This window comes from Callospermophilus lateralis, chromosome 6 (assembly GCF_048772815.1).
Source record: "Callospermophilus lateralis isolate mCalLat2 chromosome 6, mCalLat2.hap1, whole genome shotgun sequence".
Lineage (NCBI taxonomy): Eukaryota > Metazoa > Chordata > Mammalia > Rodentia > Sciuridae > Callospermophilus > Callospermophilus lateralis.
The window spans coordinates 111,359,731-111,375,204 of record NC_135310.1 but is presented as its reverse complement, the minus strand read 5'-3'; the positions used below and the strand labels follow the sequence as shown (position 1 = coordinate 111,375,204).

Sequence of the window (15,474 nt, the reverse complement as noted above, 5' to 3'; positions counted from 1 at the left end):
CTGAAAGTAAAATTAAAAATAACTCCTGAAGACAATTAGAGAAATAATACAAGCAGGAATAACAATTCTACAGTACATGAAAGTTATCATCATTGGGATCAAGAATTCATAAAGTGACTACAACCAAGTCCAACAAACCCTTCACACTCCAATAAATCCTTCATAACTCTTGGAGCTAGTGGAGGAGCCAGGGTAATGAAATAGGGGGAGAGCCTATTCAAACCACATTTATTTAGCATTTAATCTACTCCACAATCAGGAAAGTGAAGAATGGAACTAGAGAAGGAACTAGGGGTGAACAGAGAAGTTCAAGGTACAAAAAATAGCTCTTGGTATGCTCTGGTCTTACCAAGACCAAATGTGGTAGCCTGGTTTAACAAATGGAGAGGACAGGACCAAGGCAAAGAAAGTAGACCACAGTGGATGTTTCTAACTTATGTCAAAAGTCATCAACAACCAGTACTGCTGTGGCATATGCTTCATCTAGGCAATCTAACTATTCAGAATTTGAAAAACCAATAGTCTGAGCTGGGTGCAGTGATGTATGCTTTAATTCTAGCTACTCATGAAGGTAAAGCAGGTGGACGGCAAGTTCAAGAATAGCCTTAGCAATTTAGCGAGACCCAGTCTCAAAATAAAAAATGAAAAGAACTAAGGATGTAACTGTGGTGAAGTGCCCTGGGGCCCTGGGTTCAATTCCCAGGACCAGGGTTGCGGGGAAGAAAGGAAGAAAATCATGGACTTCACCGATTATTGTTATAAACAGAAGACTATTTTTAATGCTATAGTGTTGTGATGCTTTTCTCATAAAATATGTGGCCATTCATCTTTAAAATACATATCACTGGGGCTGGGGATGTGGCTCATACGGTAGCGTGCTCGCCTGGCATGCGTGCGACCCGGGTTCGATCCTCAGCACCACATACAAACAAAGATGTTGTGTCCGCCGAAAACTAAAAAATAAATAATAAAATTCTCTCTCTCTTTCTCTTAAAAAAAAAAAATACATATCACTGCCAGGCATGGTTGCTCATGCCTGTAATCCCAGGAACTGGGGAGGGTGAGGCAGGAAGAACGCAAGTTTGGGACCAGTTTCAGCAATTTAGTGACACCTTCAGCAATCAAGAGATACCTGGAGACACGGTGGGGGGGGAAGCTAGGGGCTGGGGTTGTGGCTCAGTGGCAGAGTGCTCGCCTAGTGGGTGCAAGGCCCTGGGTTCAATCCTCAGCACCACATAAAATAAATAAAGAAATAAAACAAAGGCATTGTGTCCAACTACAACTAAAATGTGTGTGTGCGCGCGCTGCGCGTGTATATGTATATATATATATATATATATATATATATATATATATAAAAACAAAGAGAAATACCAAATATCAAAATAAAAAATAAAAAGGACTGGGGATGTAGTTCAGTGGTAAAGCATCTGTGGGTTCCGTAAGAGGGGGGGAAAATAAAAAAGGAAATTACTAAATGGTTACAGTGTAGCTCTATAGGTTCTAACTTTCCTAAGAAAATTCCTTTATTATTCTAAAATATCATCATATTACTGTTTACTGTTTGGAAATTCTTTTTGGTAATAAATAGAAACTGAATCCAGGGGTGGTCTATCACTGAGCTATTTCCCCAGCCCTTTTCACTGTTTTTATTTTGAAACATGTTCTCACTAATTTGCCCAGACTGGCTTCAAACTTGTGATCCTCCTGCCTCAGCCCCTGAAGTCACTGGATTATAGGACTGCACCACTGTGCCCAGCTCCATGTTTATAATTTTTTTAATTTCTCAGCTCATCTGATACAAATGCTGCTATATTACAGAATTAAGCTAACTTCTTTTCTGTGGAACACTATCCTTTATGAGCAAAAGGATTCTTCCCTAAGAAAATGTATTGACTGAAAGCCACCACTACTAACCTACTATTTCTTAAGACTATAAAAATACATCTATTTCAGGAAAAATTGTCCTGAATCCTATAATCTAATAACCCAAGTTACGGATAAAATATATTGGAACTTCTGTCCCTTTCCCCCCCAAAAGTTGGCCCATCTCATAAAAGGTATGAGCAGCTGGGAACACTGGCGCACTTCTATAATCCCAGCTGCTCAGGAGGCTAAGGCAGGAGGAATGCGAGTTCAAAGCCAGCCTCAGCAAAAGCAAGGCACTAAGCAATTTAGTGAGACCTCTAAATAAAATACAAAATAATTCTGGGGATGTGGCTCAGTGGTGGAGTGCCCCTGAGTTCAATCCCCAGTACCCCACCCTCCCCAAAAAGGCATGAGTAGGTTCTCCCTCTCGGACAATTTTTTCCCTTCTCTTAGGGGTTATATGTCTTAAGGGAAAATGAAAAAAGTACCCTGCCCCATTCCTGACATACAGGTTTGTAATGTAAATATTTTCTTTTGAAGAATCTTGGAGGACTGGGTTGTAGCTCAGTACTAGAGGTACCACGCACCTGTGAAGCACTGGGTTTGAGCCTCAGCACCACATAAAAAACAAAGTTATTTAAAAAAAGAAAGAAAGAAATTGGATCTGGGGTTGTGGCTCAGCGGTAGAGTGCTCACCTAGCATGTGCAAGGTCCTGGGCACTTTTATTTTATTTATAAAAATAAATAAATAAAATAAAGGTATTGTGTCCAACTACAACTAAAAAATAAAATATTTTTTAAAAAATTAAGGGCTGGGTTGGTGGCTCAGTGGTAGAGCGCTTGCCTAGCATGTTTGAGGCACTGGGTTCAATCCTCAGCACTGCATATAAATAAAATAATTAAATAAAGGTCCAAAACCAACTAAAAACAATATAAATTTTTTTTTTTTTTAAAAATCTTAAAATGGGCTGGGGATGTGGCTCAAGTGGTAGCGCGCTCGCCTGGCGTGCGTGAGGCCCGGGTTCGATTCTCAGCACCACGTACAAAGATGTTGTGTCTGCCGATAACTAAAAAATAAATATTAAAAAATTCTCTCTCTCTCTCTCTCTCCTCTCTCACTCTCTCTTAAAAAAAAAAAAAAATCTTGCAAGTATTTGAGACTCCATTATAAGTCAAAACAACAGCTATGAATTCCACTGCAATTATTTATTAGAGAATCTTCAATAACCACTCTCTGAATGTTCAGAGACAACAAATGGAATTTAGGGTTGTTTTGAAGAAAAATAACATACAAAGTGCAAACAAGTGTATAGCATATATTATGTATTCACTAACAGCTCATAGTACTTTATTCTTATCACTTGCATCAATATCTAATATTTATTGAAAAAACAGACTCAATATATGTGTCAGGGATGTTTAAAAAAAAAAACACCTATTTTAATTAATTCTGATTTCTTTTTTGGGGAGGCGGGTACTGGAAGTTAATTGAAATTGGGGGCACTTGCCACTGAGCCACATCCCCAGATCTATTTTGTAGTTTTTATTTAGAGACAGAATCTCACTGAGTTATACGTAGTACCTTGCTTTTGCTGAGGCTGGTTTTGAACTCATGAGCTCCAGAGAAGCTGGAATTATAGGCATGCACCATTGCGTTCGCCTTCTAATCCTGATTTTTGAAATAAATAGTTTGGAGATTCTGGATCGGGGTACTTCTTTTTTGCAGTTTTTAAAAAACTGGTACATTATAGTTATATGTAATGGTGGGATTTGTTGTTACCTATTTGTATAGGTACACGATGTAACAGTGGGACTAACCTGATTATGGGGTGTTTAGCAGCATCCCTGGCCTCTATACACTAGATGCCAGTAGCAATCCCCTGAATTATGACAAGCCAAGTATTTCCAGATAGCAGCCAAATGTTTATCTGGAAATATTTCAGACAACAAAGAGGCAAAATCACCTTGAGAACCACTGTACTAACTTTCAAACCGCCTTCTTCTGAGAGGTGTCTCTTAAGATAATGGTCAGAAAGACAGTGTCTGGCTTACCTTTTTCTGCAGAAGAATAGCCTCCTCAGGAAGTACAAAATGCCAAGGATCATGTGGTAAAGATTAATGAATGTGACAATTGAAACCAGAATGAAATAGGACACTGCAATTTAACAGGATACTATATCTTGACCTATCAGAAATCTGGGTTTTCAAATATTAAATATTAACCTTTATGTTTATGCTGCTTTAAGAATTTTCTTACTATATAAAAGGTACTACTTTTTCTAGTAGATATGGAAACTCCATTGAGTCGATTTTTGAGAAAATTTGTTCTACTTTCTCCTGTTATCAAGTTTTTTGCCTATGAAATGTCCTTTCCTTCTGCTGAACTAGACACCCTAGTAACTTGCCTAAAGAGAATTTTAATCAATAAAAGGGAAAATAGGACTAATGTAGGGTGGAAAATTCCTTACCATTTGCTGGTATTTATTTACATTTTCCTGAAGTGTGTTAAGTAGAAAACTGAAGATCCTTTCCATTTTCTGGGTTAATGTTTGCTGGATATCCCTTCTTCTTTGAGGAGGAAGTGTCTGAAAGGTCACTACATCCTCTGCCAGTCTCAAAAGGATAAACATCACTAATTCTGTTTGTGTTTCCTATACCAACAGAAATAAGGTAGTTAAAACTAAAGCACCTTATTCAATATAGGTATGCCCAAAGGCTATTTCCAAGACCAAGCATGCAGAGCTGACACAGCTGCACTCCTTACCCCTAGTCTAGAGAGAGTCTCCAACTCCATTAGCATGTCAGGCCAGTGCTGTGGCCACTCTCGTTTGATCATCTCTACCATAATTCGAGACAGAACATCTTTAATGTGATTCTCCTCTTCCAAAATGTTCAATGTTCCCTGAAAAAAGACAAGAGATACTAAGAGGTTTGCAAGACCGAATTCTAGTCAAAAAACAAAAGCAAAACCAAAACAAAACTGGGCCATGACAGTATACAAAACCCATCAACAGGTCTGTTTTAAAATTAAACAGAACCAACAAACCTGTTCTCCATGTCTGAGTCATTTGTCCTTCATTCTCACCCATCATTCTTCCCATTTAAACTTAAGTGTGGGTTGCATTAGCTAATAAGGTGGCTGTCACAGGGCCAAGAAAACATCACTGTTCTAAGGAAAGTCACAAGTTGCTTCATTTTTTAATGAGGGTCAGGGTGGAAGAGTTTAGAAATAAGGTGTATACTGAGAGGTTGATAAAAATGGGAGGGTATGGAAGAGCAATTGACTGTTTTTCCCATATTCCTAGTATTAGAAAATATAGAAAAATTATTATTGGTATGAAGTTTGATGTCAAAACTAATGAATTATGACTTTGTCTCCCCAGAATGAACAAAATAGCTGAATTAATTCATGTTTTGTTTTGTTTTTTTAGTACTGGGGATTAAACCAGGGATGACCTACCACTGAGCTATATTGCCAGCCTTTTTAGTTTTATTTTTTATTTTGAGATGGGGTCTAGCTAAGTTGCCGAAGTTGGACTTAAACTTGCAATCCTACTGCCTACTTCAGTGAGTGGGATTATAGGTGTATGCCTCCACACCTGTCTAAATTAAAAAATTTGAAGGATATTTTTTCCCCCATTAATGTCATAAAAGGGAAGGGGTAGGAATTATTGCATACCCTTTGTTTAAAAAAAAGAAAAAGCTGGGCATGATGCTACGCACCCATAATTCCAGTGATGCAAGAAGCTGAGGCAGGAAGATCACAACTTTGAGGCCAGCCTCAGCAACTTAGTTAAGACCCTCAGCAAGTAAGAAAGACCCTGTCTCAAAACAAAACATATAAAAAAACAACTGGGAATGTAGCTCAGCAGTTCAAATGCCCCTGGATCCAAATCCCCAGTACCATAAACCCCCACACCAAAAAAAAAAAAAAAAAAAAAGAAAAGAAAAAGAATAAAAGACTGGGGTTGTAGCTCAGTGGTGGAGCGCTCACCTAGCATGTGTGAGGTGCTAGGTTCGATCCTCAGCACTACATAAAAATAAAAAAAATAAAATAAAATAAAGGTATTGGGTTTAACGACAACTATTTTGAAACAAATTCTATCTACATGTTTTTCATCACTAGTATCCCATCATCATTGAATTTGGATGAAAGGAAACAAAGTAGAGAGTGTTTCAGTCCAACTTAGATTTAACATTATTCATCCATTTGTTTACCTTCTTTGCTTTGTCTTTATAATTTTAAAAAAGAAGTCAAAATAAGGGTGATTAATTAAACCTAGTAGGATAAATGTGATGAATTACCATTTTTGTGATGCCTGCAGGTAATCGTTAACATTCTACTATTTGAACCAGTGAATTTTTATATGAACATTGTGTGAAAGAAATTACATTATCTAAAATAAAAGTCTCCCACCCATCCCTTCCTTACATTTGCGATCAGCTCCATGACACTGTTCTTCAGATAGACCTTTTCTAATCGAGACATGCTGTTCCACCGAAACCTGGCGACCAAAATGCATAAAATAAACAGAACCTTGTTAGGAGTCTTCACAAAAGAATAACTTTGATTCCTGCATTTAATTATGCTGGAGATTTCATCAAATTTTATTTTGATTTTGTGTCCTTCAGAGAATGGACAAAAACAGCCCACAATTAACCAAAATATAATAGAAAAAGTCTGGGAAAAGGTTTTATTCATGCTGTCCATTAATTAGAATCCTAACAGGATGTGTGCCACAAATTAGCTTTTTCCCATGATTTTATTGATAGGCCAAAAGAAATTATCCATCTAGAGCAACTCTAACAAAATATTTGCTTCTCAGAAAATATAATTTTGAGCTTGGCATGGTGGTGAATGCCTGTAATCCCTGTGGTTTGGGAGGCTGAGGCAGGAGGACAGCAAGTTCAAAACCAGCCTCAGCAACTTAGCAAGGCCCTAAGCAATTCAGAAAGACCCTGTCTGTAAATACAATACAAAAAAAGGCTGGGGATGTGGTTCAGTGGTTAAATTTCCCTGGGTCAATTCACAATAACTGCCTCCCCACAAAAGAAAATATAATCTTGATATTACTACTTCTCTTATGTTGGTTTACAAATTTATAGTACAATTTCAGAAACTGGCTAAGTCTTAAAAGCTAACTCTTCAGATAGGTGTTGAAGGTAGGAGACACAAGTTAGGAGAGAGGTTTTCAGTTATCCTCATAAAATCCTATTTTGCATGTGCCAAAGTAAACAAATTAACAAATGAATGAATGACCAAAAAAAGACATTGTCTAATCAGAGATTTATTTACCTACCTACTGAATTATTCTACAAAGGTCTTGAGATCTGCTAGCATATACTAAGAGTTCAATAAATGTGGACAAATGGAGTAGTAGCTATCAACTAATGCTTGTTGAATGCTTTGTATGTACCACACCTTTTACACAGATGAAGAAACTCAAGAGGAAAAAGGTTAAAAGTCCTAAATGAGTGCTCCTGGGAGGTCCTGAGAATGTTGTGGCAATCATTCTTTTCTTCCTGGGGATTGCTCTTTTCTACTGTCTAAAAAGCATCTCTATAGCATAAGAAAGACTTGCTTTCTCACAGACTTTATTGGCAATGACCAAGAGCTCCTTACTTGACAACATGTTCCAGGATTTGAAGACCAAAATGTCTGATGATGGCAATTTGTGTTTTCTCAGCCAACCTCAAGCCACAGGGGACACAGATAGGGCACTTTTCTTTAAATTCTTCACAAAACTGAAAGAAGAAAAGTTAGTATTTCTTTTGGGAGGTCAAAGAGGATAGGGACCAAAAAATATTAAAAACTCCAAAATTAGCTGCTTTTTAAAGTTGCAAAAACCGATATAGATATTATACTAAAAGAATAAACTAGATTGATATTATATTAATAAAGAACTGGTAAAACATTCCTTCTACTTTAATGGTTCTAGATTTGCCATGCTGTGGTCAACAGTAGCCTAAGTCCGAAAAGAAGTACCTAAAGGGATAAAAAATTGTTAAGAGATACACTCTCAGGGACAGAACGACAATTTCTAGAATTTGCTTTAAAAACTTGGGGTGGAGGGAGGTATAAAGAGAAGGGTGGCAAAATCCATATCCCAGCTGAATTAGATGATAGGCACATAAAGATCACTATAGTATTCTAATTTTATGTCTATTAAAATATTTCCTAATAAAAAACAAAACTCAAATAATTCTGATTCCAAACCCTGTGGCATACATATAGTAAAGTTTCCTCCAAGGGGCGCTCATTCTGTGAAGTTATATGATCTAAAACATGTATGAGTACTTTCTCCTAAACAGTCATTTCTCACAGCTTACATACATTGTTTAATGGAGCTCTATTGTATTAGCACCACCGTTTGTGTCAGCTTCCAAATTGCAACACTTGAATCAGTCTCCTGAGCAGAGCATCCGGATCTCAAGAAAACTGCTTTCAGGAAACCAAAAAGGCCTTGTAAAAATGCAAAGCAAGTGGTAGAAGTTCATCTTTGCGCAAAACAGCCTATGAATACCACACTCTAGAAAACATGGGAGGACTGTGAGAATAAGACCAGAAATGCCCAACACAGATGGGACAGTGAGATAAATGTAAGGCTCTAATATAAGTAAAGGGCATTCGGGGAGACTGGCGGTCGATTAGGAAAGGTCAGGTGAGCGGGTTAGCAGGAAGACCATAAAGATTGAAGGTGGCGTGGGGGCGGAATCTGCACGTGCGCCTCGGGAAAGCCAGGAATATGGGGATTGAAGGTTGAAAATGAGGGTAGTCCGTGGCGAAGGAGTCCTGGTGCATCAAGAGTAAAAAGTGAGGAAGGAAGAAGACAAGGACAGTGAGACGTGGAGACTGGGATAATAAGCGACTAGAGAGTCTGGGGCGCAGGGCAAGCGCGCGAGTGCAGAAGCGGGGGTGGAAGACCTGAGCTGGGCCGCGAGGGGAAGGCCCTCGGGAGTTGGAAGGGAGTTCCAGAGGCCTCGTGGGCGGGAGACGACCTGATTTAGGGGCTGCACCGGGGCGGCCAGTCTAGGGGAGGGTCTCAGGGCGGGCCCAGAACGCTGGGACCCCAGCTACCTTGAGGGCTTCCAGCCGGTAGCGCTGGGTGGAGCTGGGGTCCATCATGACGGTCACCGCTTTCACCAGCTGCTCGCACAGAGCGTTCACTTGATCCATCGCCATGGCTAACGCCACGCGCCGCGAGCGCACACTGCGGCCGTCCCGGGAGTACGAGGCACGGACCGCTCCCTTCGCGGGACCACACGTTGGAACCGGGCCGCGGCGGGTTGGAAGGGTGGGAAGCGGGAGGAGGAACGTGAGCAGCAGAAGGTACAGCAGGGGAGGACCAGGCGCTGCGCACGCGCCCGATCTGCCACTGCGCACGCGCCCACGGAAGTGGCGGCTCTCCTGTGACGGTTGCTCCTGGGGGGTGGAGCGAGAGACGGAAGGACCTGGCTGCGCAGGCGCCTCAACGGCCCCCTGAGTCGCGCGCGCTGTCGGACTTTAGTTGGCTGGGTTAACCGAATAGCGCGAAGCCCTTTGGGAGATTCTTTGGGATTTCTGCGCCTATTCTTCATCGTCACGGAGAATAAATCGCGAAACCTACTGGCCTGCTCTAGACCTCTTCGTTTTCCATACAGCGGACACTGATCTCCCGCAACCGCGGCTTCCGTTGGCAAGTTTTTTTTTTTTGTTTTTTGGTACCGGGGATTGAACTCATTGTACTCGACCACTGAGCCACATCCCCAGCCCTATTTTATATTTTATTTAGAGACAGGTACTGAGCTGCTTAGCACCTCGCCATTACTGAGGCTGGCTTTGAAGTCGCGATTCTCCTACCTCAGCCTCCCGAACTGCTGGGATTATAGGCGTGTGCCTCCGCGCCCTACCCGTTGGCAGTTTTGCCAGGTGTCGCCTTGGTAAGAATATTTAGAACCGTGCGGTGTCGATGTTCAGACTTTTCACATTGCTTTGGCTATTGGTTTTATGATTTGACTGATGATTCATTGCCCTGAAATTATGTGAAAAAGAAAACATGACAACTGAGAGAAAAGACCGCGAGATTGCCTCTAAGGAGATTTTTCTTGTAGGAAAAAAAATGATACTTTCCCGTATGCCTCTTAAATCTTCCCCTTCATTTGAGCTCTTTTCCTGGATGTGTTACTACTCGATCAGCTACAAACTTATTTTATGTAGATTGGGATAAATCAAGATAGTAAAGATTGAATATTCCTGCAGTTTGGTAATTTGCCGAATGCTGTATCTTATTTCAAAGTAGTATAATCCTTGTCTGAAAACAGGGTTTTGCTAGAATTGTGTTCATTTCCATCTTTGCAAAACTCTTGCTTTTTTCCAGTAAATACGTAAATTAGATACCTCTATTGATTTATTATCTGTCAGTCTGAATATTTTGTGTGTGTGTGTGATTTTTGTGCTTGGCAAATGTTTGCTGTCCTTTAAATCACTGCTTCTTCTTTCACTTTTGGTATTTGTATTTAATATGGTGCTTACCCTGCATAGTCGTTGTCCTTTGTGACAGTGCATTTACTATTTTCTGGCGTTATCTGTTTTAGTACTGCAGAAAAGCCACTTCAGAAGAAAGGAATTTCTGGCATGTTGTGGTTTTAAACTTATGAATGTTTAAACTATCACATTCTGTCTGTTTTAGGCGAGTGGTAGATTGGAATTTACAAGTTATTCCTTGAATATTCTGATTTTCTTAAATATGTGTTTTCTTTCCACGAGCCATCCAGCTTTGTAGTTGCATGGTACCTTTTTTCAAGGTGAAGATTAATTTTTTTTTATTCTAATTCGTTATTTATGTCAGTAGAATGCACTTTGATACATCATATGTAGATGCAATATAATTTCTCATTCTTCTGATTGTATGTGATGTAGAAGCCCACTTGTGATATAGTTATAAATACACATAGGGTAACAAGTCTGACTAATTCTACTGTCCTTCCTCCCTCCATACCCCCTCCCTCCCTTCACTCTCCTCTACCTAATCTAAAGTAACTCTATTCTTCCCCAGCCCCCCTACCCCTTATTGTGAATTAGCATCCCGCATCAGAGAAAACATTCAGTCTTTGTTTGGATTGGCTTATTTTGCTAAGCATGATATTCTCCAGCTCCATCCATTTACTGGCAAATGGCCTAATTTTATTCTTCTTTAAGGCTGAGTAATATTCCATGTATATATGAATCTCACATTTTTCTTCATCCATTCATCTGTTGAAGCACACATAGATTGGTTCCATAGTTTAACTATTGTGAATTGAGCTGCTATATACAATGATGTGGCTGAATTGCTGTAATATGCTGATTTTAAGTTCTTTGGGTATAAACCAGGGAGGGAGGTAACTGGGTCAAATCTTGGTTCCATTCCAAGTTTTTTTGAGGCATCTCCATACTTCTTTCCATAATGGGTTGTATCATTTTGCACTCCCACCAGCAATGTATGAATGTACCTTTTCTCCTACATCCTTGTCAACATTTATTGTTACTTGTGTTCTTGATAATTGCCATTCTGACTGGGATGAAATGAAATCTTAGAGGAGTTTTGATTTGCATTTCTCTAATTGCTAAAGATGTTGAACAATTTTTCATATATTTGTTGATCGATTGCATTCTTTGAAATGTGTATTGTTCTTTTGCCCATTTTTTGATTGGTTACTTGTTTTTTTTGTGTTTTTTGAGTTCTTTATATATCTTAGAGATTAATGCTCTATCGGAGGTGCATGTGGTAAATATTTTGTCCCATTCTGTAGGCTCTCTATTCACGTGATTCATTGTTAATTTTTAAAAACCTTTTTAGAATACAGTTGGGTGCTTACTCAACTATATAACCTGTTTCTCATATTTAAATCATGCTTTTCTGGTGTTTCTGTAAGTACCTTATTTACATTAGACTATTTTTTCCTAGCTCTGCTGTATATTAGAATTATCTGTAGAGCTTTTAAAAATCATGATTCCTAAATTGTATCTATACTAATTACATTAGGATGTCTAGTAGTCAAGAGTGTCAGATTTGAGAATATTTAAAGGTTCCCAGGTGATTCCAATATAAGCAAAATTTGGGAGCTGCAGATGATATTCCTTCTAATATTGCTAACAACGTTAAATAAACAGTTAAATAACATTAGTATTCACTCTTTTAAAAAAATTATTAGTTATTGATGGTCTTTTACTTGTTTATATGTGGTGCTGATAATTGAACCCAGTGCCTCACACATGCTAGGCAAGTGCTCTACCACTGAGCCACAACCCCAGCTCCTAATGTCCACTCTTAAATATGTAAAGTTCTTTTTCTACTACTCATACCTTTGTCCATGAAGTGTGGTCAAAAATTTGCATAAATAGAAAAATCATCATTAGAAGACTACAAAGTAATTGTCGTAGGTGGGATCCACTGATAGTTTGCTCAGTGGTTGAAAGTGTAAAGAAAAACAGAATATTTACATGATATCAAAGTATCTTCTTCCAAGATAGTTATTAGTTACAAAAGGAAAAATAGTAACTTTACAGGAGAAACTTGATATACACCATCTTATCATGGTTAACATCACCAGTAAGAAGATATATTGACAGCATAACCTCTCTTCCATGTGATGCACTGAGAAAAGATCATCGCTTTTTAATATTCTTGCCAAAAATGCATAATCTCAATCATGAGAAAATGTTAGACAAACACAAATTGACATTCTCAAAACAACTAGCCAGCTGGGCTGGGGTTGTAACTCAGTGGTAGAGTGCTTGCCTAGCCACTGGGTTTGATACTTAGCACCAAATAAAGTTATATATATAAAAAAATAACTAGCCAGTACTCATCAAAAGTGTTTATGGTTGTGCTGAGCTCAGTGGCCTGTAATCCCAGCGGCTCAGCTCAGAGGCCAAGACAGGTGGAGCGTAGGTTCAAAGTCAGCCTCAGCAACAGCGAGGCACTAAGCAATAGAGTCTAAATAAAAAATATATATAAATTAGTTGCATGGTACCTTTTTTCAAGGTGAAGGTTAATTTTTTTATTCTAATTAGTTATACATGTCAGTAGAATGTATTTTGATACATCAAATATAGATGCAGTATAATTTCTCATTCTTCTGGTTTTACGTGATGAAACCCACTGGTGGTATAGTTATATATTCACATAGGGTATGTTTGCTGCCCTGTCTCTAAATAAAATACAAAACAGGGCTGAGAATGTGGCTCATTAGTTGAGTGTCCCTGAGTTCAATCCCCAGTACCAAAAAAAAAAAAAAAAAAAAAAGCATTAAGGAAGAGTAGAATAGGAGATGTGATGACTAAATGCACTGTAAGATCTATATTGCATCCTGGAACAACAACAACAACAAAAGACATTGGTGGAAATACCAGTGAAATCCAAATAAGTACGTAGTTGAGTTATCGTTTTTACTTTTCATTTTGAGACAGGGCCTCACTAAATTGTCTAGGCTGGCCTCCAATTTGTGATCCTCCTACCTCAGCCTTCCCAGTAGCTGGTATTACAGGTGTGTGCCACTGTGTTCAGCTGAGTTGGTGGTTAAGTAGTGTTCGTTTTTTAATTTTGATAATAGTGCTAAGTAAAATGTTGATACTAGGGGAAACAGTGTGGAAGAACCCTACTATTTTTGCACATTTCTATAAGTCTAAAAGTATTTTGAAATAAAAACTTTAAAAATTTACACGAACGCTATGATGTTATACAGTTGTCCCTCAGTATCCACAAGAGGATTGATTCCAAGACATGCTCCCTCTCCATTCCTTGGCCAGGATACCAAAATCTACTGATGCTGGAGATTGGACCCATGGTCTGGAGAATACTAGACAAATGCTCTTACCACTGAGCAACACCCCGAATCCCTCCCAAATACTTTAAATCATCTCTAGATTCCTTATAATCCCTAACACAATGTAAGTATTGTACCATAATGCTTAGAGAATTATAGGAATAAAGTTTGTACATGTTCACTACACATTTTTTTCCCCAGAGTATTGGCTGATGTGGGACACTCAAGATATTGAGGATTGGCTATATATACATGTTTTCCTTTTCTTTTCCCTAAACTTATACTTCAGATCTGTCTGTCAACTAGATCACTGTTGCCTTTTTTCTTAAGTGATATATACTATGGTTTTAATTTGCATTTCCCCGTGACTAAGGATGCTAAGTCCATTTTTATGCATCTATTGGCTATTTGTGTCTTGGTGAAATGTTCGGTGAAATGTTTTGAAGAAGAGTGTTTTTAAAGCTTTTACTATTACTTTCATAAAATTGTACTAATTTATTCTCATGCCAGCAATATATGAAAATGCATTTCCTTTTTTCTAATTCCCATGCCTCCTGTGTCTATTCCTATTAAATTTTTAATTATTCTTGCTTGTGATCATGAAATATTTTTCCCTGTTTTTTTTCTTAGAATAACTGTAGTGACTTATGAAGCTTATGCATTTGGGGTCACTAGAAACATGGGCAGATGATACTAAACATGTAGGAAGATTGATGGTAACTTACCAATAAAGGAATGGAAATATAGTTTGCCTGACATTTTAAATTAGATATCTTTCTGTTCATAAATCGTTGTCTTACAGAAAAAATGACTACAGGACAGGATCGAGTGGTTGCTCTGGTGGACATGGACTGTTTTTTTGTTCAAGTGGAGCAGCGACAAAATCCTCATTTAAGGAATAAACCCTGTGCAGTCGTACAGTATAAATCATGGAAAGGTGGTGGGTATGTATCATTGTTACTTTTTTCTTTTTCTTTTTTTAATTTTTTTTTTAGTTGTAGTTGGACACAATACAATTATTTTGTTTATTTTTATGTGGTGCTGAGGATCGAACCCAGCATCTTGCACATGCTAGGTGAGCGCTCAACCACTGAGCCACAACCCCAGCCCCTTGTTACTATTTTTTTTAATATTTATTTTTTTAATTGTAGTTGGATACAATACCTTTATTTCACTTATTATTTTTCATGTAGTGCTGAGGATTGAACTCAGGGTCTCGCATGTGTAAGGCGAGTGCTCTACTGCTCAGCCTCAGCCCCAGCCCCTTGTTACTGGTTTTTAATCTATAGACATGTAACAATGCTGTGATAAGTCTTATTTTTGAGGTTTCTGAACTGCTATGTTTGGTGAATGAGTGGTGGCACCTGTGATCAAAACATTTCTTCTAATTTTATGTATTCATAGTGTATTCCTGTTAAGTGTCATTGTTTTTGCTTGTGATCATGTAATTTTTTTTTTATTTCCTCTTTTTTTTTTTTTAACCTTAGAATAATTGCAGTGAGTTATGAAGCTCGTGCATTTGGGGTTACTAGAAACATGTGGGCAGATGATGCTAAGAAGTTATGTCCAGATCTTCTACTGGCACAAGTTCGTGAGTCCCGTGGGAAAGCTAACCTTACCAAGTAAGAAAAAAGGTTGTTTAAAGGGACACAGAGGAATTGGAAATATTTCAGGATGGTTAGAACTGGTGTGTGTCCTCCCTCCCTCCACCCTGTACTGTAGATTGAACCCAGTGGCACTGTACCACTGAGCTATATCCCCAGCCCTTTTTATTTTTATTTTATTTTATTTTATTTATTTATTTTTTTAAATATTTTA

General features: G+C 38.5%; 2 protein-coding genes across 4 annotated transcripts in view; one reads left to right on the top strand and one right to left on the bottom strand.

Annotated features, from left to right (window-relative positions):
• Window positions 1-9,223, bottom strand: part of Xpo5 (exportin 5) — a 44,437-nt gene extending 35,214 nt beyond the window's left edge. The window contains exons 1-5 of the mRNA XM_076858661.1: window positions 8,948-9,223; window positions 7,493-7,614; window positions 6,302-6,374; window positions 4,634-4,771; window positions 4,338-4,520 (exon numbers count right to left, since the gene is read on the bottom strand). Of these exons, the coding sequence (XP_076714776.1) occupies window positions 4,338-4,520; window positions 4,634-4,771; window positions 6,302-6,374; window positions 7,493-7,614; window positions 8,948-9,052 (621 nt within the window). The 5' untranslated portion in view covers window positions 9,053-9,223. The remainder of the gene's footprint in view (window positions 1-4,337; window positions 4,521-4,633; window positions 4,772-6,301; window positions 6,375-7,492; window positions 7,615-8,947) is intronic.
• Window positions 9,224-9,335: 112 nt separating this feature from the next.
• The window catches only part of Polh (DNA polymerase eta), a 36,319-nt gene continuing 30,180 nt past the window's right edge, over window positions 9,336-15,474 (top strand). The window contains exons 1-3 of one of the 3 annotated variants that reach the window (XM_076858657.1): window positions 9,336-9,545; window positions 14,459-14,600; window positions 15,144-15,278. In XM_076858657.1, the coding sequence (XP_076714772.1) occupies window positions 14,464-14,600; window positions 15,144-15,278 (272 nt within the window). In that variant the 5' untranslated portion in view covers window positions 9,336-9,545; window positions 14,459-14,463. Of the gene's footprint in view, window positions 9,790-13,125; window positions 13,258-14,458; window positions 14,601-15,143; window positions 15,279-15,474 lie in introns of those variants that run through there. The other 2 variants (XM_076858656.1, XM_076858655.1) reach the window with 2 other exon arrangements.